Source organism: Mycena indigotica (genome assembly GCF_014461135.1).
Source record: "Mycena indigotica strain 171206Taipei chromosome Unknown Mind.scaff0011, whole genome shotgun sequence".
NCBI lineage: Eukaryota > Fungi > Basidiomycota > Agaricomycetes > Agaricales > Mycenaceae > Mycena > Mycena indigotica.
The window spans coordinates 1,216,829-1,241,372 of NW_023503010.1; the positions used below are offsets into that span (position 1 = coordinate 1,216,829).

Sequence of the window (24,544 nt, forward strand, 5' to 3'; positions counted from 1 at the left end):
TCTGGGCCTTATGGCGAAACGATACCTTACAAATTATGCACATGGACCATCATTCTGTTGTGGCGATTTACCTGATCTTATCATTTTCTGTTTTAGTATTTATATCTCTGTCCTGTATTTGAGCGATTCACGGATTGCCCCGTTACTAGGTGCATCTGGGGATCTAGCTTGTCAATATCATCCTGCTAGCTCTTTCATTCAAGTAAAAAGGCGTTGTGATCAAAGAGTTGAGGGTTCCGGTTGCCGTATAAGAGAGTTTCGGTTGGCGTACACTTGGTTTCGGTTGGCGGTCGAGAGTTTAAGGCAGTTAGTTCCTGACTTGAGACGACTCCTTGGGTTTAAGGCAGTTAGTTCCTGATCCAAACGAGTATAAACGGTTCTGGGCATCGTATTGGCGCTTTCCTATTGCTGGATTTCGTCGATAGTACGCTTAAGGACAACCACAAAACAAATCTTTAACAAGATTTCATTCGATCTACCCTACAACCTTGCACACCCGTGTACAGGCTCTGTTCCCAGGGTTCTGCACTCGTATTAGGAGACGGTTATTGGTGGTTGTTGGACGTTTGGAACGGTGTTATACGGTTATCGCTCAGACAGAACGACTATTTGTTGTTTTGTTGTTGAGTTTTAGTTGTGTAGTGTCGGTCTCATCTCCGGTCTCCCCACCCGTCATCCACCCTCATCATCTGGAGCCCACCGCGAGGGGTGATCGAGTGTTATATTGCAAAGAACTCTGTTTAGTGCAAAAACAGCTGTGACAAGAAAGAAGACAAGCAAGCGCCCACACGCTTGGATCAAAGTACAAAATTCCACCAAAAGGGAAACAGAAAGATCTCACTGATTCCCAACCAAACGACTTCCCTGGATTGTTAAGAGGCGTTGGAGAACTGCGACCAACACCACTTTTCGTTCCCAAATTAACGAAGAAACCAACACCGAGAACCACGCTCAACTCACAAGGAGCTCGGAACAGAGAAGCACCACAAAAATCGACGAAACCTCAAGCATCTTCGTCGCGGAAACCGATTCAAGCATCGAGCAAAAAGCGCTTACCAACAAAACCAGCTACAAAGCGCAAAACAACCGAAAGGAACACTACAGTCGAAGAAGAACAGCAATCGTCGACACCATCTTCGCCTTTAACGGACCTATCTGAAGGTGAACACAACACAAATCGGATTAACGAACAACCGATTGAACAAAACAACAACATGGGGGATAACGGAAACGTAAATAATGGAGGTCTTGGAGGAGCGGCTGCGCGTTTTAAAGTACCGGAAACCTGGGATTCGGGTCGTCCGAGTTTCGATGGGAAGACTCCTGGCAAGTTGGAGAAATTCCTAGACGAATGCGATCGCATTATCGACCAGGCAAGTATTACTGAAGCGGCGGAAAAGAAGGAGACGGTGTTGCGGTATTTGGATACTCGATATGTGAAGGAAGCGTGGAAGAACTTGACGCCATATGGAGGAGGAACGTTCGAAGAATGGAAAACGGCGATAAAGTCGATGTATCCAGAGTTGGATGAGGTGAACGAAGGGTCGAGGAGGCGTTTGAGAGAGATTTGCGCGGAAGCCAAGGGGGCGAGTCGAGAGGATTTGGGGTTGGTTACTCGTTTTTGTGCGTTCTTCGTACCAGAAGCAGAGAAACTACTCCTGCCTCCCTCGTTGGTCACGAACAAAGAGTTGGTGTCCTTGATCTTGAATACGTTGCGTAGCGATTTCGCGTCAGCAGTCGAAGCGGCGCTGAACCAGCCAAATATCGCGAATATTCTAGGGCCAAACGCAAATGCAAATCAGAACGCAGCAAACACTCGTAGAGGGGATCGTTGGAGCTACAAGGAGGTTCTCAAGGTGGTGGCATGGCTTGCGAACAACTGGTCAGGCAGAGAAGCGGATGCGGTATCGAGGGATGATGCTAAACCATCGATCTCGATGTCGAATCTCAGTGGAGGACCGTTAACCTCGGATACGAGGGTCAAGTCGGAGTTTAGAGACCAAATGGAGAGTTTTGCGCTGGAAATAAATGCGTTAAAGGACGTCATGGCCGTGCGGGATAAGCAGTTGATTGAGACTATGAAGCAGATGCATGTAGCAACTGAATCTAGATCGAAGGAAACAGCGACTCACCAGCACCAAGGGCAGCCTCAACGAGAATATCGCCAGGGTGGAGAGCGAAACTATGGTGGAATGCAAGGAAATGAACAGTGTCATTTCTGCGAAGAGACTGGGCATATGGTGCGGGATTGTCCGAAAAAGAGGGCGTTATTGGACCAAGGAAAGATCGTTATGGAGAATGGGGGTTTGCGATTACCTGGTGGATATTATATCCCCAAGTATCCTGAGAACGTGTCACGTTATCAACGAGTGTTGGATTGGTATAGCAAGGGAGGAGGAGCTGGAACGACTGGGAACGCGCAAGTGAACTATCAATCGTCGTTCTTCAACGAGTATACTCCGAACGAGCAATACAATCTCTTGTATGACACAAGCGAAGCACCTGCCCTGCCCTAATATAGCAAGAGAATAGATGTGTTGATCGGACCACATCAGCACATCTCCGCGGTATCAAAAACGTCAAATCCTCTTACCCTCCGACAATCCCCCCCGACATTTCACCCCGGTGGACTTCTCCCTGCCCCAACGAGGGCCTCCGGCGGCATCGGCTCGCCATCAGCGGCTGTCGGAACGGTCACCGTCCGTCACAGCCCGATCACACAGTGACCCGCCTCCTTGTCACCTGCCATGTCGTCCACTCCGCTGTGCTCGTCGTCGTCGCCCACATCACCGGGCGCGCCTGTCTGTCGGGGGGTCCCTGTCTGTCGGGGGGTCCCAGTGCGTTCATGACCTCCCACCGCCACATCACTTCCACTCCGCGCCTAGCGCCCACGCCCGCAACCCGCGCTGCTGGCTGTTGCTGTGGCTGTCACTCACTGCCCGCCCACGCGCCCAACGCGCGCCTGCCGTCATTGTCTTGCTGAGTTGTCACCCCACCATCAATCCTCAGCTCACCGTTTTGACAGTCCGCTTGTCATCGCACATCACTGTCCGATCACCGCGTACTGCCCACTACTGCGCTGGCTGTTGTTGTGCCGCGCCCGTCACTCACTGCACACCTGCACACCTGCCGCCATTGCGAATCGGAGAGCGGCCCGCGTTCGCGTCCTGCTGGGCCGCCTGCCCCCCTCATCAAGCCTCAACGAACCATTTTGGCAGTCCGCTTCTCGTTATCACTTGGCAACTAGGCAGGCACCTTGCCACGGTCCGATCAACACATCTATTCTCTTGCTATATTAGGGCAGGGCAGGCGCGCGCGCCATCGCTGCCAGTCCCGCTCTCAGGTGCCAACTCTTGTCAAACCGGTGTGGCGGACATCACCACTTGTTTTTGCCAAGAACATGCTGTTGCCGCAACATGCGACACAAGTCTATCAGCTGTGTATTAAATGTATAATGTCAACGAATAATATATCACACTTCATCATCCCCGCTATCCTCTATGGTCGCGGGACTAAGAACTTTCTTGGCTTTCAGCTTTGCCACAGCTGCGCGTGTCACTGCATCGTCGCGCTGAGTTGCTTTCCCCTTGTTAGCCTTCCCCCCCATTGTGTTCTCCTTCCCCGTGGCCTGACGACGTGGCTTGCGCTTCGGTCGTGAAGCAGGCTCTGTCACCCCGTCATCATCTGCGTCGCTGTCACCCTCGCCATTGCCGTTGACCTCTCCTTCTGCCATCTCCGCATGCTTCCGCTTTCGAGGGACCCCTTTGTCGCTTCGCTCCTTCTGACTCTTCGCTGAAACAAGTCCCGCAGCCACATCAGCTTCCCATTTTTTGCGACGTTCTGCGGCTTCGGCAAGTGTCAGCTTGCGGAACACAATGGTTCCAGACCGAAGTCCATCAACCGTCTCGCGGAGTTTTGCAAGCGACGTGCTGGCTGCGCTCGGATTGTCAAAGGGGATGCCGCACCACCCATCAATGACAATGTCGTATCTCTGGACGACATCTTCTTCAAACCACCGGTAGGCAATCTCAGCGTCTGGGTTGCCTGTAATAGCAACTGGGGGGATATTAAGCAGCAATTTCGCGAGGAAGACGACGCCCACCGAGCTTTTCCTTGATCAGAATTCGGATCTCCGCCTTCAGCCAGTCAGACTTTTGCTTCGATGTCCGGAGCAAATCTGCCATGCGTGAGAAGTGAAGTGACTCGGAAGATTTGCATTACTTAATGCATCGCAACCGGCAATCGCGAAAGCCTCCAGTTTGAATCCCACCTCACCGGTATTCCATGTCTTTCGAGTCGCAATCGGCATGTACTCTTCCACAGCCTTGTTGCTGAACCACCAGTATGGCTCCATTGCGAAGTCCGGGTTGTTACGGAACAGGCAGAAAAATGCGTCAAGGCCAACGCGACGTGCCAGCGCGGTGATCTGGAGTGTGTAAGCGGACGTCCGAGCCCGACATCAGACATACTTACCAGCTGTGTGATGTTTCGTGCGGTATTTGCAACGTCTTGGGCACGGGCCTTCGGCGTGTCTCGACGCAAAACGACATTCTCCTCGCGTTCTTTCCGCAGACGCTCTACCAGCTCATTCTTCTCCTCCTCGGATAGCTGTTGATATTCAGCATGATGGGCTTCATGCAGTGCTTCGACATTCTCTTTCACGCCGTCTGTTCAGAAAGTCAATATAAATGTATCATTAGACTGCAATACAACACGCACTTTTTTGGTTCTCGATGGCCTTCTCGTGCTTGAATGCATTGTATGGGTTGACAGCTTCTCGGGAGTGGACCATGTGAGCCCCGCCTTGAAAGAATAGGTCGTAGAAGTATCGTTCCTTCTTCTGATACTTTTCGGCGAGGTGCTTGGCGGTTGACTGTGTGTCTGCCCACCACTTAGCAACATCATCATCCATCTCCTTCTGTCGCGCGGCGTGGGTCGCACGTTGTTCCCGTTGAGCAGCAGCTGGTCGTGGTGCTGGTTTCTGTCGTGGCGCCGCATTCTTGCGTAGTCGTGGGTGGTCAGCGCCTGCAAGTGTCGAAAATACCGCAGGCATAGTGGTGCAAATGAAGAATGTGCGGCGACTTACTATAACCCAATGAATTTATTTGTCCGTCGCCGGTCAAGCCCACACTTCATACTGATGTCAATTGCTGGCTTGTTCTCCGATTCCCTCGATATTTTCCATGACATCGCTTGCGTGTAACTAAACAAACAGACTAAGGAGTGTGTTAACCGAATCCACAGGCACATTGGCTGCCACCAGCCGTTGATGCCAGCTGGCTGGATGGAACGTCGGCTCGTTGACAATCACCCGTATCACAGCCGCATGTTGTGAGAGGCCAAGCAAACCGATGAGACTTTCCAGATCCGTTTGTTGCGTGTTCCCAGGCATGTAGGGTGGAGGCGAGGCTCTGATCGGTGGCTGTTGCGTACGAGAGCGAGAGGGAGATTTCGCAGCAAGGGGATTGTTGGCTGTTGTCGTCGTTGTCGCAGTAGACTGGGCATGGTGTGTGCGCGAGTGGTTGGGCATTGGGAGAGCAGCCATAGCAGCGTCAGCTATAGAAAAATGAGTAGCAGCTCCAAACAAAACATGGCCTTACCGGCATCGTTCCTAAAGACACAGAGCTGGCGGGTAAGGCTGCGGATTGTCTCCTCCGCTTGACGAAGCTTCGCCCGCAGCTCAAGAACCTCTTGACTGTCGTCCGGAATCTCGATGGGCTCTGGTGCGAGGCCCAATGACCCAGATTTCTGTCCAAGAAAGGTATACGAGGTCGACGACAATGGGTAGGGAGCCGGAATGAGCCGCGTGGAGACTGGATTGGCAGATCGGCCCTGAGAGGTGGATTTGGAGCGTGGCCATGCCTTGCGATAGTTCTGAGTATAAGCCTTCACTGTCGGCACACCAACAGCTTCCGCAAATAGCTGGACCATTCGTGCGATAGGGACATGTGCATCTGGGTTGTCGGCGAGAAAGCCCGGTGGAATGTGTGTGTCAATGGTGAGGTATTCAGGCCGGGCAGGCGTGTTGGGCTGTGTCGCACCGTCAATGTGAAGGACAAAGGTTGTCCCCCCCATCGAGCGGTCGAGCATGGTAGCCTAGAAACCTTAATATCAAGACGAAGCTCTCATAGAGACAACGCACCAAGTCCCAGATAAGTTCCTTTACTGCATCTCGTAGCTCTCGTCGCGCTTGACCTCCTTCCTCCCGCCCGGTTGCTTCGAAGAGTGCGCGGAGCTCGGGACGGAAACCATGCTTGGATGGGAATAGATGATCGTCGTCATTGCTGGCACCAGTTGCAAGCCACGCAATGTCTGAGTGGTAGAAGTGGGTGTAGAACTTCATAATGTCGGGATGGGGGCCGATTTGGCGACGCAAATCCCAGAGAGCGAGAGGGTGGAAGCCAAGGCCGCTCAGAGGCTTTGGGACAGGCGCAATGGCAGGCCCAGATGGTGGCCGTAGCCCTGCAGCGAGGAGGGCATTACCCAGAGGGTCAAGGACGACAGGCTTGTTGACCATGACGGTCGAAGAAGAGAAAATTGGCATGTCATCGCCACTGATTGACGATTGATAATCCGTCGCACGAAACGCACGAAATCAGCAATACAGTAGACGACAAGCCGTGGACAATCAAGCTCATTATGCAGTTCAGAAAGCACTAGATAACATCCAAGCTCAATGCTGACTGGAGTTCAAATAGTAAAATGCATGCATTATGGCAATCGGCGTCTGGTACGAGTGGTCACTGATGATTATGGATATCATAAACTTATTGATTTTCTTTGCTATGCTCAAACATCCTGTGTTATACATCGTCGTAAGTGCTTAGGTGGTTCATAAGACGTCCCAAGTCATCCTCATCCAAGTCTATCTCATTAACCACTTCGAGTCCGTCAGTCGCTCGCATCTCTTCATCGTCGGTTCCAACCGGAATGTCGTCGGACACTTCCTCGTATGAGACTTCGGTTTGGATAATTCCCAGCTCTTGCCCGAGCCACGAAGGCAACGGAAGGCCATCATTCTTTGCTTGTTGACGCCCCACTCGGGTTCCAGGAAACAGGCTGCCCGAGAATCCAATGAGACGAGAACACTTGCGTATCTGCCAACATATGGATGCGCTCAGCTGTGTTGCATGCTCCCAGCGCCGAGAAAGCTCTCCAGCGAGGGCTGGATTGGTGATCAGGTGCTGCGCGATGGCACGATAGAAGTCAAAATGCTCATCGAGTAGATATGTGATCAAACGTCGTATCTCCACATTCAAGCGGCGGATTTCCTCTCTGGCTCTCTTGATTCCGAAGTACAGTGTTCGCGCTTGACGGCGTGAAGGCTGAGTCCAGGGTTGGAGCCGAACATCGCTCCGCGTTTCTCGAAGAAGGTCAAATTCAGCCAAAGTTGCCAGGTCGTTGACTTCCTTCCACCCGATTTGTGGACGTGGTGGATTTAGACGAGCAGCAGCAGCATTATAGCGTACCAGAGCTCGGCGAACAGCATCTGACCGGGTTCGAAGGGAGCTGTTGAGCTTGTCGCGCAGTTTGTAGGCTATCGCTGATCAGAGAAGAATGTCTGATCTGTTCGACCACGCACCAAGACCGCTCATGTCGAGTTTGGTAAGCTCCAAAAGACGCGCTACTGTCAGCCTTTCCAGCTCGGATAGTGCAGTATGATATTCGCGCTCAGTCATTATCAGTGCAGCACTTTGGTATTCCGGCGAGTTGACAGTCCAGCGTGTCGAAATGTCATGTTCTTCTTCGAATCGCAATGTCGCCTCCTGTGCGTTCTGATAGCGGGTCCAAGTTGTTCGATACCTAGTTTTGATGCGCTTGATAGCTTTCTCGTCGTAGTCGTCGTCATCTAGTACACGGTCAAGTTTCCGATGCTTTATAGCCGCGTCATCGGAATCTTGTCTGGCAAATCATGGACACTAAGTTATTGACATTCCACAAGTATCGAACACTTACTTTGTGAGATTCAATTTCAGTAGCAGCTCAATGTAGTCGGCCTTCTCTTTGATATCAGCAGGCTCAGATCGCAAACCCGCAAAGTACTGTCGTTCGTTTTGATGGTCTTGCTCATAGTCGGCCGGTGTGGTGCCGAGTTCCTGTTCGATCAATTCAAGCTGGCCACGGTCGAAGGCGAGCTTCTCGACCGCTTGTCGATAGTTATCGAAGATAAATTTCCCTATCAGCAAATCAGTGATGCTCACGACATTGTTTGACAACAGGTACCTGACGCAGCATGCTTGTCAAGATCATGAAACTTGAAATGCTCGTCGATTTGCTGTTGACGGTGAAAGGCAGTCGCAAAGCGCGTGCACGATGCAAGGTGGTTTGATTTTGAGAAAGTGCGTTCACACTCCTCAAAGTCCTCAAGTCCAACGCCCTCAACATGCAACGGATGCCAATCTAGTTGGCATGGGCGGTTATGAGCATAGCCGTGGAATGCCGGGACAACACCCTTCAGCCGCATGGCAACGACTTTGGCGCCAAGAGAGCTACGTCGCAGAGTCTTGAAAAAGGCACACATGATGTCATACCCTAGACACAGGTCCTCGCCATACCAATCGAGCAACGCCTTGACCATAGCCAGTGGGTATTTCATTCTGGGAATATCCATTTAGTTACTCGAGAACGCAAGGATGAGAAAACGTACAATTCCCCACTGCGGACCATGTCACATTGCACAATCACATGGCCGTGTCGACAGACGGTGAGAAAGATACCAGAAATCGCAAAAAGCGCAAACATTCTCTTGCGCGCTTCTGGACCTGCCGCCTTCCAACGCTCTACACAGACATTCACCGATTTCCCGACATCATCGAGCTCTTCTGGGGTGAGCTCTAATTCATCGAGCCACACCGTATCGGCATCATCAACGGGTAGAGCTGGATCTGACAGATATTCAGATCAGGTGGATGACGGAAACGACCTTACCCGGTGTCACCGGTACCTCTGGTGCCTGAGATGAAGATCCAGGCATTGGGGGCGATTCCATTGTTGAGGCGGGGTCTACTGAAGCCGGTTTTGCTTTCTGCATCGTTTTTAGAACATGTATAATGTAAGAAATCGGTCGCAAACCTTTGAATTGACCACTTCATCTTTGAAGACGTCCACCTCCTCACTTGACAGATGCCGGAATGAGTTGGATGTCCGATCATCGGCGCGGACATTACCGGGTCGATAACTAGGGTCCACGAGTTTCAAGAGGGCAAACAGCCTGCCGCTGCCATTCAGTATCTCGACCTTGATCTCGACCCAATGCTGCATTGACACGTGCATCGACATGTCGTAACAGCTCTAAGTAGGCGTCGTAAGCCGTGCTGAGCTGTTCGGTCAGGTTGCTGATGCGAGCTTTCTTTGAAGGCGTAAAATCAATCACACCATCAATAACCAGGATAACCTACCTCATGCAGGTTGGTCAAGGTTTTGGACCAAGTATCTATTGTGTACCTGGGGCAAACCCGGTGAATTTGACGGTATATCTCCAATGTGCGGATGGGGAATGCGCGGGTCACGCGGATCGGAGCGGCGCCGATATAACCATGTCGTAGAAGAGATTGATTGACATAGCGTGCACCTTCAATATGAGAGAATTGGTGCGGTCCGAACTCTTCCAAATCATCAGAAGATATACCCCAAAGCAAAACAAAACACAGACCGTCAAAGCCAATGATCTCAACAGACCATGAAGCCACCTGAGGATCAGTGTCGGGCGGCCCGTGGAGTTTGAAATCCAGATACGCATCTGTCAACGACTCCATAGATTGTTGCCAAGCATTGATCATTTCCTGGACCCGCATATTCCGGGTCCGAAGGTCAGCGCGTCTGGAAGCGTTAAGCGTGATTACATGAGGCTAAATCATACACACTTAGGCTGGCACTTGGCCAGTATTTCATGAAACGCCGCTTCCTTGCCTTCGTTGCTATTGAAATAGCCTTCTTCACCAGGGGGGAGATGCCTTAGGGCTTCAACTTCTTGCTCATTGAGGGGTTGCCAAGACTGAGGTTGCTCGTCGGCAGCGTCATAGTAATCAGGCGCTTCACCCATTTCAATGTCGTAGTTACCGGCGCCAATAAGTTCCTGCCGCTGTGTATAGCTCAAGCCTGGGAAGAGTCAGTGAGTTCGTCCATCCCGAGCCGGGACTCATACTCGAGAGAAGCTGGGCTTGTCGGCGCCGATCGGACTCGCGCTGTGTCAGCATTTTGTTCGCAGAGATTTTGGTTCTGCTGCCGACTCCATACGACACGCTATAGCCCGTCGATACGCCGGTCCGTTTTCTTTTCTTGTTCATGAAAGAGGAGGGAGAGGAGAGGTGGGCCACACCATAACCACGAGGCTCAGGAACACAAAATGCAGTCAATCAGTGGATATCATATGCTAATACATGATGGACCCGAATTCACGGGTCAGCCGACTTATGACGTAGTTGCGGGTCGAGTTGGAGACCTGGCAAATCACCTCGGGGGAAGACGAGCCGGATAACCGAGGCGAAGGCGAAAACTAAGAAATCGAGGACGTCGGCGTCACGTCTGCACAACATGGGGGAATTGAGCAATGCAGGGTCCAATGGTGCAAGGACAGCGGCGGGCGTGAATCAGCGCCAGAGTTGTCACTGACGTTAACCCCGCCGCCTGCGTAACCGTGACTTCTACGCAGGTCAAGTTTCGGCTATTCGAACTCCGGGCATGTCGCGAGGATCGGCGCGAGGGAAAGTCCTACGCCAAGAGTGGGGATTGGGTGGAGGTGGCTTGCAGGACGACCGTGAGGGACAGCACGCCGCGTGAGAAAGACGTGAGCGGCCGCCAGTAAGCGCCGAGACTTGGCAACTTGGCCCTCGTGTGCGTGGGCGGATGACAGCGCTTGCCTGACAAGCGGCGCCGGCGCGCGCCCGGATGTCAGCGGCGCCAGTGCTGGTAGCGAGACGCGAACGCTGGGGGCTCCGAGGGCAACGAGTAAGGGAGGGACAGACAGCCGCGACACAACGCGTAGGCGGGGGCGGCAGTGGCCATTTGTTCCGATGGCGACAGGCGCACGCGGGGGCAGTGAGAAAAAAACCCAGGCGCGAGTTGTGGGGCCTAGGCGGGAGAGGTCGCTGGGGATGCCCGACAGCCATCGAGGGCAGCGCTGACACCGCTGGAGACCTCCATCTAGGCAGGGAGAAACCCGCTCAACGGGGAGGGCCGACTTGAAGGCCAACGGCGGCAGCGGTGAGGGAGTAGGTGACAACGACGAGCACAGCGGAGTCGACGTGGCAGGTGACAAGGAGGCGGGTCACTGTGTGATCGGGCTGTGACGGACGGTGACCGTTCCGACAGCCGCTGATGGCGAGCCGATGCCGCCGGAGGCCCTCGTTGGGGCAGGGAGAAGTCCACCGGGGTGAAATGTCGGGGGGGGATTGTCGGAGGGTAAGAGGATTTGACGTTTTTGATACCGCGGAGATGTGCTGATGTGGTCCGATCAACACATCTATTCTCTTGCTATATTAGGGCAGGGCAGGTGAGCGAAGACGAAATCCGTTCGTTACGGGCCCAGATGGCGGCTATGGCGAAGCAAGTGCAAGTCAATAGCATGTCGACTGGTGGCCAACAGCAGCGTTTTTCAAGTCCTCAAGCACCAGTGCAGACCTATCCACAGATCCTTCAACGGGAACCCATGGTGCAAAACGGAAGTGGTGGAAGAACGCAGCAGCGAATGGGGGAGAGTGGAGTTGGGAACGAAGCTTATCCTTCCTTCATTCAAGCGCCCGTTCAACCGGGCTTGCCGGCAGGGGATTCGAACTTTCAACAGTTCTTGACGATGTATAACATGGTTCAGGCAATGCAGAATTCGCCGGGGTCGGGTTCGCAATCGGGAGGACAGTCGATGGAGTCGCAGTACGCGAACACACGTTCGCAGAAAGACAACTCGGCTGGCGGAAACCAAAATTTTTAGATAGTTCGAGGATGGAGACCGGAAGCAAACGAAAGAAGGCTTCCGAGGCAACGAAGTCTCTTGAGAACCGATCTAAAGTTGCGAAGGAAACGTCAAAACGGAGGCAGGACCGAAGAGAACTGGAGGAGGAGTCGTCGGATAGTGGAGAAGAAACAGAACCCGAAGTGTTGGAAAAAGAGGATGTGCCGAAGAAGAGACAAAGGCGCGTTTCAGAGGAGAAGACTCGGAAGATGAGAAATTGGAATACGCAGCGAGGATGGCTCCTCATTCGGAATCTCCAGGGCGAGAAACGGGGAAACGCAAGAACGGCGAGGAACGGGCGTATAAATTGGCTACCAAGTTCGATGACCCAAATATTATTAAGCGTATTGTTGAGAAAACGGAGAGTACAGTCGTACACGATATTACCGTGGGCGATTTGATCTCGCTTTCGCCAGAATATGCCAAAGCTATGAGGAAGTCAACGAATCGAACGAGGCAGCAACCGATAAAGCCAGTGTTACTTAACGGAAAACTTGACGAAGGATCGGAATATCCATTCATGGAGGACGAGGGTGTCGAAGCTCGACTCCAAAATGATGCTGTGGATATAGATGAACTACCAATGGTTGATTCGTTCTATATCTCGACTGAGGAAGATCGTCAATACGGGATAAAGGAAGGGTGTTATGTTAGCACCGACCCTTATCTGCAGTATGTCGCCGTTATCCCCAGGAGAACCGCCTAAACAAGTGTTTTCGGGAAAGGACTCTGCGTCGTTACGAGTTGTATGGCCGTTAATCGCAGCAAGGGAACATGTGGAATGCGTTATAGACAGTGGCTCTCAGATAGTCTCGATGGCGTTATCGGTAGCTGAGCGGTTGGGAATCCCTTTGGGATCCAGATCTGCAAATCTACATGCAGAGCGAACGGGCAACTGAAGAAGTCGGCTGGATTAGCGCGGAACGTTTGTTTCTTGTTTGGGGACATACCCGTGTATCTGCAAGTCCACGTTATCGACCAAGTAGCGTATGAGGTATTGTTGGGACGACCGTTCGACATCGTTACCGAGTCAAAATTGGAAAACTTTGGAAATGGGAATCAAATGCTCACCATTCGCGACCCTAACAAGGAGCGACGATGTGTCATTCCAACCCAAGCGCGGGGAACGTTTTCATCGACAACCAATTCGAAGAGGATTGAGAATGCGCAGAAAGAATCGCCAGGGCAAAAGGAGAACCGAGACCATCGAGTTAAAGTCGAAGCGGAGTCGGATTTTCAGAGCTCGTCCAGGAACTAGTGGAGGACTGGGGAGGCGAGGAACTGTGTATTAGGGTAGGAGTGGACGAGTCTGGAGAGTTGAGAGTGGAAGGATATATGGAACCTGAGGATGGGCGTTGTTTCTCGGATGATGAATTACGAATGGCGTACTTAACAGCAAGTATGGACTCCAAAGCGATGCGGAAGGACCAGAAAGCAAAGGAGCTGTTGCAGGATTTCGTTAGAGAAAGGTCTTCAGATTCAAAAACGGAGAAATATGTGGTGGAAACCCGAGTTGTAGCAGAGGAAAATAGGGAAGACGAAGGTCAAGACGAAGAGCGTAGAGCGGAAATAGAAGCATCTTATCTGGGACATGTCCACAGACACGATCCGTTGATACCGTGTCTTAGATGTGCGGATATGGCTTTCGATAAGGAGAAGAACGGGACTGCAGTGGAACCGGGAGTCGAAATCTTTGAGACGTTCGCAGGCAAGAAGTATAAGCCAGTAGCCTTAAAAACGAGACCGGTTTATGGCGAATTGCCAGAGCATTATCGTATCAAACGTGAGATAATCGGTGATCCACTCGCAGAACTACCCTCGTTATCAGCTAAGCCAGTGGACTTCGTTCCAACCGAACGATACACGCAGGAGAGGATGGAATTCATTGACAAGGTTCATAATACTGGATTCTTGTGGGACGAGGAGTTGAAAGTTATTCATAATTTTATGATGCTTCAATGGCCTGCGTTCGCCTGGAACGATGAAGAACGGGGGACCTTGCGACATGATTTCTTTCCGCCTGTTGAGATTCCGACCGTGGAGCATAAGGTGTGGATTGAGAAGAGCATTCCGATTCCAAGGGGACAACTGGAAGAGTTCTGTAAAGTTATCAAGAAGAAATTGGACGCGGGAGTGTACGAACCATCGAACGCATCCTATCGCTCCAAGTTCTTCGGAGTCCTCAAGAAAGATGGGAAGAGTATTCGCTTGGTGCACGCTTTGGAACCATTGAACGCGGTAACGATCGCACATTCGGGTATACCCCCAGCAACGGAGGAACTTGCAGACCATTTTTCGGGAAGAGCCTGTGGAGGAGTGTTGGATCTCTATTCTGGATACGATCATAGGGACTTAGCGGAAACCTCAAGGGATTATACTACGTTCCAATCGCCCTTCGGAGCGTTGCGACTGGTAAAACTGCCTCAGGGATGGACGAACTTCGGTTCCGATCTTTCATGACGACGTGAATTACGTCCTGAGGGAAGAAGTACCGCACGTTTCGATGCCATACATCGACGACGTACCTATTCGTGGACCTGCAACCCGATATGAAGATGAGAAGGGAGTGGCGGAAACGATTCCAGAGAACAAGGGGATCAGGAGATTCTTCTGGGAACACATGCAGAACGTAAACCGAGTCGTTCAGCGATTGAAGTACTCTGGTTTAACGGTTTCTGGGATGAAGGCGGTGTTGTGTGCGGACGAGTTCGTAGTTGTTGGGCATACCTGTTCGTATGAAGGCAGAAGGCCATCGACGGATCGAGTAGGGGTCATTACCAGATGGCCTCCTCTCAAGAATGTGTCGGAGATTCGACAGTTCCTAGGAGTCCTCACCTATATCAAGCATTTCATTCAAGACTTTCACATAATGAGCAAACCGCTCACGGATCTGCTGAAGAAAGGAGTGGAATTCGAATGGGGAGAGTTGCAAGAGGCATCCATGGCGATTATAAAGAAGGCTGTCGCGGAATGTCCTGCGATCCGTCCTTTGAACTATTCAGAGGATTGGACGACAGTCATTCAGATCGACAGTTCCTACAAAGGAATCGGCATTGTAATCTATCAATATCAAGAAGGGAACTCAAGAAACGATACTATTCGGGTTTTCGTCCATTCCGTTGGATGAGCGACAGGCAAGGTTTTCGCAGGCGAAGAGAGAGTTGTTTGGAATCAAGAGGGGGCTTGAGCATATGCAATATTGGATACTGGGATGTCGAAATTTGGTTCTGGAAACGGATGCGTCGTACATAAAGGGAATGCTAGATAACCCTGGCATGGGCCCGAATGCTACGATTAACCGTTGGATAGAACAGATCTTGATGTTTCATTTCGAATTGAAGCATGTTGTGGGAAGACCTTCACGCCAGACGGACTGTCTCGACGAGACAAGGTTCCAGGAGACGAGGAATACGACTATGTTGACGACGGACCGGAGATAAACAAGCCTGGGGTTCATGAAGACTGGGATTACTCGATCCCTCAGCCAAGGGAGTTCGATGATTTCAAGTCTGAAATCGATACTCGGGGTGGATATTATTTCGGGCGCTGGATCTTGACGATGATGACGAGATGGAAAGCGAAACGTGGAGAAAACATGGCCAGCTGTGTCTCGACACTTACATGGAGTCTATCGACGAAGCGGAGGTCATTCGAAACGCTTATCAACGAGAAGGAACGGAGTTGCCTCAGTATATTTCGAGTTTTGTTCGGGAACCTGAGAAGTTGCTGCCTAATTCGGCTTTCAAATGGGACGCACGCAAGCGCGAACCATACCCTGAAGAGCATCGAAACGTAGAAGCGATCCGGGCTGATGAAAAACTGGAGTTGGTGGAGAAATGGTTGAGGGATCCAAAGAAGAGACCGAGTGGTTTTACGGATAGGGCGTTCGACGTTAATAATGCAGTACGCGGAAGTTCTTTCTGAGTGAAAAGGGTCGACTCTTCAGGAGGGATAACAATGGAATGCACAAAGTAGTGGTTAAGAAGGAACATCGGATGTATGCAATGCGTTCAGCACATGACAGTCTGGGACATCGGGGCGCTTATGCTACGAAATCCTTGATAGAAGTCAGGCTGTGGTGGCCCCAAATGGATCGGGACGTGTCGTGGTACGTTAAAACGTGCCACATGTGTCAGGTTCGGCAGAGTACACTGTTGCGCATACCTCCTATTCCGACGAAAACACCAAGTTTATTCCAGAAAATCCACACGGACGTTATGGTGATGGGGGGCTTCGAACGGACACAAGCTCGTTATCGCAGCAAGGGATTCGTTGAGCAGATGGCTGGAAGCGAAGGGACTTAGGTCTGATACAGCAGCCGCGATTGGCATGTTTTTGTTGGAAAACGTTATCTGTCGTTGGGGATGTCCTGCGGAAATCGTTACAGATAACACTCCTCAGTTCATCGCAGCGTTGGATTGGTTGGAAAACAAGTATGGAATCAAAGGCATTCGGATATCGCCCTATAACTCTAAAGCAAACGGACCAGTAGAGAGTGGACACCGGGATGTGAGGCAGTCTATAGTGAAAGCCTGTGCAGGGAACCCTAACAAGTGGTTTTACTTCTTACCGCAAGTTGTTTGGTCAGATAGGATAACGATCCGACGGGGATTAGGCTGCTCTCCGTATTATGCGGCGACAGGCTGTCATCCGATCTTACCGTTTGACATTGTGGAAGCGACTTGGCTAGTGGAATACCCGGGGCAGATCATTAGTACCGCGGAATTGATCGGTTATCGAGCACGTGCCTTGGTGAAACATAGGAACCACATAAAGGAGATGCGGGAACGAGTAACTAAGGAGAAGTTGGAAGCTGTTAGGAGATACGAGCGGATACACGCGGCAACGATAAAGGATTACGATTTCAAGCCGGGGGACATAGTCCTCGTTCGGAACACCAGGATTGAGAAGAGTCTCGATAAGAAAGCGAAACTGAGGTACCTAGGCCCAATGGTCGTCGTTAGACGAACAACTGGTGGATCGTACCTCGTTTGCGAACTGAACGGAGCAATGGTTCCGGGAAAAGTGGGCGCTTTCAGGGTTATTCCTTATGAAGCAAGGAAACGTGTTTCGTTCTCGAAAGACATTGAGAAACTCATTGATATGTCAAAAGAAGAACTGGATTCGTTGGCCTTGAGTCGAGAGGATGACGAAGGGACAGACTTGCAGTTTGGGAATCTGGATCTGGATGACGAAGAAACGTCCGATAACGAGGGATCGTCCGACGAGGACTGAAGAGTTCTTAGGAAACGAACCGAGTTAAAGAGGAATCGCGGCATCAAGATACAAACGCCTTGAGGCGCGAGTACACAATACAATTCGAGCAACAACCTCGTAGGTGTCGCGGGAGTACGCCATTCGTTGCACGGCGAGAAGGACTTGTTGTTGAGCGAGTTCGAGACAAGCGAAAATTTGCTTGTTCGTAACGCGGACTTCACCACCTTGTGCGATTGGTCGAGGAGCTCTTGAACGGTCTTAAACTCAAGATCGGCAGGTGCGGAATCATCGACAGTGTAGGGATTAGTCAGAATCTGGAAACGGGTTAACGATTTAACGGAAGTCGATTTTGAAATGAACGCACGATGCCAGCGACAGCAGACGGGAATCTTGAGTAGAGATGGTCAGATCGAGTTTTGAGCTAACGAGGAACGCTGACCACGGGAACGTCTTTGGAATCCTTCTTCTTGGAAAACGAAGGATACGCTGCGGATTTGGCACGAGTTTCATCTATCAACTCGGGGGAAGTCGCTTTAGTGCGCTTCTTTTTGGAAGGACTCTTATCAGTGTCGCCCGAAGTGACCTGTGAACGAGGCGAGACAGGAAGATTAACGATGGGAACGGGGTCCTCTGAATCGTAAAACAAACGACGGACCTCCTCTTCTTCGTCTTCTGGATCGGTCGAACGCTGGCGCTGCAGTCGATAAAAACGGGGATTGTGTGGATCGAGAGCTTACCTTGTTGGATTGCGCTGCGCTGGTCGAACGAGTGTTCTGAAACGAGCTTGAGTTGCGAAGGAAACTATCAATAGTAACAAGAGGAACCGGGGTGGACTTGGAGGAGGTGGCCTGTCATTGATAAGATAAGCGTTTCCCAAACGGGAATTGTTCTTGCCTTTTTGGTCTCAGGGGCCTTTTTCTTCGCTTCTTCGGCGGCCTTGCGTTGTGCTGCGTGACGCACGAGCGGATGCATCGATATGATTGAAGTGGGCAATACAAGCGTTCGTGTCGCGAAGATGCTGGTCCTGTTTGGCAGCCCAGGTTGATTCGTTGCGAATGTTGTTCTGGATAGCGTGGAGCTTTTGAAGGCAGTGAGGAATGTCCTTGTAAATGAGCGGGCTGGCCGCGAGGCGTTCGCGAACAGCTTCGTCTTTGAGTTGGGGCAACTGTAAACGGTCTCAGATGGTTGTGAAACGGTCGATGGCCGCAGGCACGGACCAGATAACGGTACAGCTGGTGGATCTTGCGAACGTTTTCATCGTTGGTCCGAATACGCAGGTCCTGGATGGTTGTAATGAACTCGTGAACGTCGGTTTCGAGCTCTTCTGAGACTCCCTCAGAGGGGTTCTCGAGGCGCGTGTTCGGAGTCAGCCATGGATTCGTCACTGGAGGACGACTGGAAGCTCGTTAACGCAAGTATTCGGGTCGCTAGATCGATGGACCGTACTTTTTGGGGAAAGATATGGAGCGAATGTTCTGGGGTAGAGAGCGGAGAGGAACTGGAATGGGTTGTCTAACCACGGCATCCTAAATAGGTGGGCTACATTGCTGGGACAGCAAGATGTTAAAAATGGGGGAGATGGGCACAACGTGGTCCGGATGGAGCGCAGCGTGGCCGTTTGACGAGGAAAGCATGGTTGTGGGTCGCAATTGAATTAATCGCACCAACGGCGATGCTCTTAAAACGACTAACATCATGTTTTCACCCTCAAAACGCCTTACTACCGGTGAAGGGACCAACTATGGTGTGAAATAACGTGGAGAACGATATATCCGGAGCTCGACCGTATGCTCTATCGCTGAAAGGAGTTCGATCGTAATATCCGGAAACCAAGATCTTCAAAAAGTACCTTATCAACGAGATTTTGTTGGGCCAGAACAAAGGAAATCAAGGCACAACGCATCCTTGGCATTTCAAAACGCTACTGTAACGACAGGAATGCTTGTTTTTGACGGTAACGACAGACTACGAGTTGGACTAGGGAGAGCTTCGTGGAGGATGATCAAGGGAGACGTTCGGTAGGGCAGGAACCGAAGGAGTGTGAGCTACCTGGAGCGCAGGAGACGCAGGGGGCATCGGTGGCACCCATAGGAACCTTACGGATAACGGTCTGGTGAATGACAGGGGATACCGCCTCGAGGTCAGGAAGACTGGTGAGCGACGAACTGCTGGAAGATGCGATATTGGCGATGTTCATGATCGTTGTGTGTCCGTACTCTGTGAGGAAGTCGTTATCTTGTACGAAACCATGAAGGGAAGCCTGGAAAACGGAATGAGAACCGAAAGAAAACAGAGACATCGGGAGGAATAACCTGAGAATGAGCAGAATCGAGCCGAGCGAGCAGCAACTCGCAGGCAGCGTAATACTCCGTTTTCAGAGATTGGATCTTCTTGCGGATCTGGTCACGACGGATCTCAGCTTTGTCTTCGAGGAGAATGCGAGAATAGTGGGCGAGTTTGGAGAGTCGCTGGGTGCTGGGGCTCCCTTCGAGACAGGACTCAAGGCCTTGGAGAGAATCGTTATCGAGAGTGCCGAAAATGCTTTGGATGCCGCATTCGAGCGTTTTCTGGACCTTGACGCGCATAGAGTCCAGGAATGTTTCGAGATGCTCACTGGAACGAAGCTCATCCCAGTTGCGGAGTAGAGCGACGGTTTTAGCAATCTTCTCCTCGTCGCTTTTTGGTATCGTCGTGATCTGAAAAACGGTCAACCAGAAACAAGAAAACGGGAGTTAGAACGAACCAAGGAACGCCAAATGCGATTCACGGTTGAAGGAGTAGAGAACGGAGAAGCCTTCAAGGGTGGAATAGTCGCAGGAATCATTGCGCGACAGACCGCAAGGGAGACATGGAATTCCTGCCATGATGTGAACGCAATCACGGTTGAGAACTTTGCAAGAACTGCAAGGATCGAGAATCTGTGTTCTATATCAGGAAACGCTCGAAAAACGGAGTAAAACGATAGGACGTACATCGAGGCTTGCACACATTTTGAAGATAGCAGGATAGGGTTCTTTCGAGAAGAGACCAGTATAGAGGATTGGAACCATAGGCTCGTTGACATACTTGGGGATGCCGTTGTCAGTCATGTCGAACGACTAGGGAACGCTGGATAATAGAGGATGGAATGACTTATATTCGTTTTTGGGAGTTACAAATTCGTTGTGGAAACATCAGAACGAGGTGTGTGGGCGACCGATCACGAATATTGTCAAGATGATGGAATGTCGAATGAAGGGCTGATGGAGTAAGGTGGAACAGGGAATCCTCATCACAGATTGATGAGATGTCGCATTAACGGAACAAAGAACGAAGAGTCGGACAAAACGAACGATAACGTCTGCGTTTTCTGGACTTTTCTCGATTGTTTAGATCTGTTATTTTCAGACTTAATCACGAGAAAGGAAAGGCAAATGATTACTATTGATTATTTTGTCGACGCAGTAGTACAAGCAAAATACTACTACGCCGACCCACGCATTGTTCGATATACAAAATTTTAAGGTCCGTAGACCGTGGACACCCCCGCAAGCCACCGGAACGAGTTGAAGAGCGTGGCGTACTCCAGACCAGAGTGGAACCTCACTTGGAGGGACCAGCACCGTTGGAGTCGACGTCGGGAACGATAGAACGGTGACCAGTACCCAGATCGTTGGGAGGGACCGTTTCCTTTTCATCCTCGTCCTTCCTCTTCTTGATGTTCTCGCCGGCATCGTCATCCGTCGCCCATTCGGAGTCTGGAGGTTGTGAAAACGAAGTAAAAGGAAGGAACAAGGAAACGAACCGTTGTTGCTAGCGAACCTAGCAGAGGCCGAAGTCAAGAGATGGTTGAGGATCGAGGTGGCAGATGGGTCGAGAGGGTCGAGCCGGAAGCGCTGCTCGAGACCTTCGGTTCCGCTGACTTCGACAACACGTTGAAGGTGTTTCTGGAAACTGCGCAAGGAACGACGAGCTCCGCGCATGGCAAGACGGTGAGCTTCGCCAGTACTGTTGGCTAGCTCCATCGTGTACTTCATCCGTAGAATGGCCGTTTGGGTGTCGCGGGCGGACGACTCGACGAGTGGGAGAAGGTGATCGATGACCCTGTACACCTCCGTTGACGAACGCTCGTGATCGCACAAGCTACCCTTGGTTGGATCGTCGTGGCAGCCGTTGCAAGGGATTCCGTAGCCGGCAGGGACGCATTCGCGCTGGTAAAGCATACAGAGAAAGCACGGCCATTCGGGCATCGGTGCTTCCTCTGCAATGACTTGCTTCACGTAGCGGATCGGAATGGGAGCGTTGGGCTCGTAGTAGGACTCGAAAACGGGAGTTTTGGTCTTCGACTTCGGGAGTTTGGGTTGGAACTCGTCAGCGAGGGCCGTGAGGTTCGGGGAGAACGTTTTGGAAACGTCGGTGAGGACGATACGAACGCGGTTGTTTGGGGCCAAAGTAACGACGTCGCGCATGTTGCCAGTCGTGCCCTGCATCAACTTGATTAAGCTGCGATTGAGGCGATGTGTGTGCGCGGGGACCCCAGCGTTGAACGCAACCTTGTCGTTGGGAGCGCGATAGTGGAAATAACCGCGAGCGTCAGGAATGAGCTCGGGATCCATTCCACCCAAGGCGGCAACAGTCAGGACGGACTGTTCGTCGTCGTCATCCTCGTCGTCGTTGGTCTCGGCCTTAATCTTGGGTTTCTTGGGGGCAGGTTTGCCTGGAAGAAAACGATTAGGAAAAAGGGTGAAAGAGAGGTGAAAACAAGGAGCATACCTTTGCCCTTGCGATCCTTCCGGTCCTCTTCGGACTCGGGCTCTTCTGCCTCCAACTCGTCGTTTTCGTCGGAATCATCAGAGGGAGGGCCGCGTTTGCCTTGAGAGCTGCGCAAACGACCTTTCTCCTTCTTTGGGGTTATGGAGGTGGAACCAAAATCGATTTCACTGAGTTCACCGTCGTCAGATGGAGCCTGGTGAATGTCTGACAACGAGGGTTTTTCGAGGAGTCTAGAGGTAGAACCGTGCAAAGAAGGGTTGTGGTGGGAGACTTGTTTCTGGTTCTTGAAAATGCTCGTTGGGAAACCCCGAACGATTTTCAAGAAAGAAGGGGCCAAATCCTAACGAAACAAAGAAAACAGCGTTAGTGAGTGGAAGGAAAAGCAGAACGGGGTGTACGAACCTTGATAGCTGCGTGCTCGAGTGTCATGTTCGGCCAGTCATAGTGAAGACGAGTGGGAGGAAACGAATCCCGGACTTGGATGGCTAATTCGACGAGCAAAACGATGTCTTTCGTGGCGTAGGTGGGCTCGCTTTTGGACAAGCAGGCGGTGCGAGAGAAAATATAGCGCTGGGGAACGGATAAGTGGAATGGTCAATGAAGGAGAGAGACCAGCGCACGAAGTGGAAGAGGGTTTTGTCGAAGGCATTGGCCATATCTTCGGCCGGAATTACGTTCGTACGGAAAACGCGGGGGTCGTCACTAGTAGCGTGTCGAAGATAACGCAGAAAAAGAGCGCCTTCCGGGGTCGGCGAAAGCCGCCCACAAGGGGTTGTTGGAGTCCGGATATACCAAGTCAGGGCCGGAGGAGGAAGGGCCAGGGGTCGAAGCCTCAGTCTTCTTGGGAGCGGTGGTGAGTTTACGAGGGGGAGGGCGACGAGCAGCCATGGAGGAAAGAGGAGAGGAAGAAAGAAAATTAAAGGAGCAGAAAAACCACGGGCCGTCTTATATGGTCGACGCGCAGTTGAAGAAAAAGAACGCTGAGAAAGAAAACGTGACTGTAATGAAGCTTCTGAAGCTTAATTTTGAATGCCGAACCGGACTTGGGGAAAATTAGCTCAAGGACACTGCCGCGGAAAAACACGAGCTCTATTCAGTCGTGTCGACGTTGTTTGGAAAAGACGATTGGAAAATGATGGTTCCCGGACACGCAGGGTCGAGCCACTGTGAGACTAAACGGAAGCAATTCATTGTTCGAGCGAGGATCAAGGATCTGCGGAAACGCCTTTGCTTGGCAGGCATGAGGTTGTGACGTGAGAAGCGAAATTTGGTTCCGTGGACGAGAACGAAAGAGTTCCCGTTCGAACAACAGAACAGAGGAGAGTGATGGGCTAGAAGGAACCAGCGATGTAGCCGAACGCGAGTATTGCCAAAGCGACTGGGGACAGTCGGGATTTAAAAATGGGGGAGATGATAAGCCGCATTCTGGAACACACATAGGAAACCACTATTTTTGTTCGTTTCATGGTTACAGCGCACGTCTAGGAACTGGCATGAGTCCCGAATGGCCAGTTAGGGAGATATCTGCGAAGAGGTGTTTCGATTCGACCGTTGTTGATAGCAACTGGCCGTTCAGAACGACTCTTACAACAACCAAAAACAACAGCAGAGCCCAACCAACATAGAGGATCCATCCAATCCTTTATATATACCAAAAGGGAGTGTAAACCAAAAGGCATATTCGGTCTGGCACCGCTGGGACTCGAACTCAGAACGCTCCGACGAAGGTTCAACCAGGCTTTGAACGGATCAGTCCCTGACAGCATTGGAACGCGGTTTCGGAACTTACGCAAGGATAAGGACATGTGGAGGTGCGGTTAAACGGGAGGCATGACTCAGTGGAAACGAGGGCTTGGCTGCAGATCGCGGCGACCTTAACCCGCAACCGTCCAACCGAACAACTCGACAACAGATTGCGATTATCTCGTTAAGAGATTTGCCTAACGGTGTCTGGCGGTTAACCTCAAGTCATGGATATCGATGGAAAGCTAGGAAGTGGAGCAACACGACGATAACAACAACGGTTAGCGGACCGTTCACAAAAACGCATAGACGGTCGCAATAAAGGAGGATTTACAAAGGTCATTGACACCAAACACGCGCTACCGGTCATCTAGACCTGGATTTTCGACTCTGGGCCTTATGGCGAAACGATACCTTACAAATTATGCACATGGACCATCATTCTGTTGTGGCGATTTACCTGATCTTATCATTTTCTGTTTTAGTATTTATATCTCTGTCCTGTATTTGAGCGATTCACGGATTGCCCCGCGTTACTAGGTGCATCTGGGGATCTAGCTTGTCAATATCATCCTGCTAGCTCTTTCATTCAAGTAAAAAGGCGTTGTGATCAAAGAGTTGAGGGTTCCGGTTGCCGTATAAGAGAGTTTCGGTTGGCGTACACTTGGTTTCGGTTGGCGGTCGAGAGTTTAAGGCAGTTAGTTCCTGACTTGAGACGACTCCTTGGGTTTAAGGCAGTTAGTTCCTGATCCAAACGAGTATAAACGGTTCTGGGCATCGTATTGGCGCTTTCCTATTGCTGGATTTCGTCGATAGTACGCTTAAGGACAACCACAAAACAAATCTTTAACAAGATTTCATTCGATCTACCCTACAACCTTGCAC

At 51.2% G+C, this 24,544-nt stretch overlaps 2 protein-coding genes across 2 annotated transcripts; both read right to left on the reverse strand.

Annotated features, from left to right (window-relative positions):
- Positions 1–3,472: 3,472 nt before the first annotated feature.
- On the reverse strand, positions 3,473–5,053 carry MIND_01165300 (uncharacterized protein; the record flags this gene model as incomplete). Its single annotated transcript, XM_037368173.1, has 5 exons — positions 3,473–4,056; positions 4,103–4,177; positions 4,222–4,426; positions 4,474–4,667; positions 4,720–5,053. 5 exons carry the CDS (start codon positions 5,051–5,053, stop codon positions 3,473–3,475), a joined length of 1,392 nt encoding a protein of 463 aa, XP_037215099.1.
- Positions 5,054–6,803: 1,750 nt separating this feature from the next.
- On the reverse strand, positions 6,804–10,286 carry MIND_01165400 (uncharacterized protein; the record flags this gene model as incomplete). The annotated part of the gene is made up of 14 exons (XM_037368174.1): positions 6,804–7,537; positions 7,583–7,902; positions 7,957–8,176; positions 8,224–8,275; positions 8,556–8,597; positions 8,648–8,656; positions 8,704–8,885; positions 8,929–9,025; positions 9,073–9,237; positions 9,278–9,349; positions 9,399–9,604; positions 9,653–9,819; positions 9,864–10,098; positions 10,145–10,286. The coding sequence occupies 14 exons, from the start codon at positions 10,284–10,286 to the stop codon at positions 6,804–6,806; spliced, it is 2,643 nt and encodes an 880-aa protein (XP_037215100.1).
- Between the last annotated feature and the right edge of the window lie 14,258 nt (positions 10,287–24,544).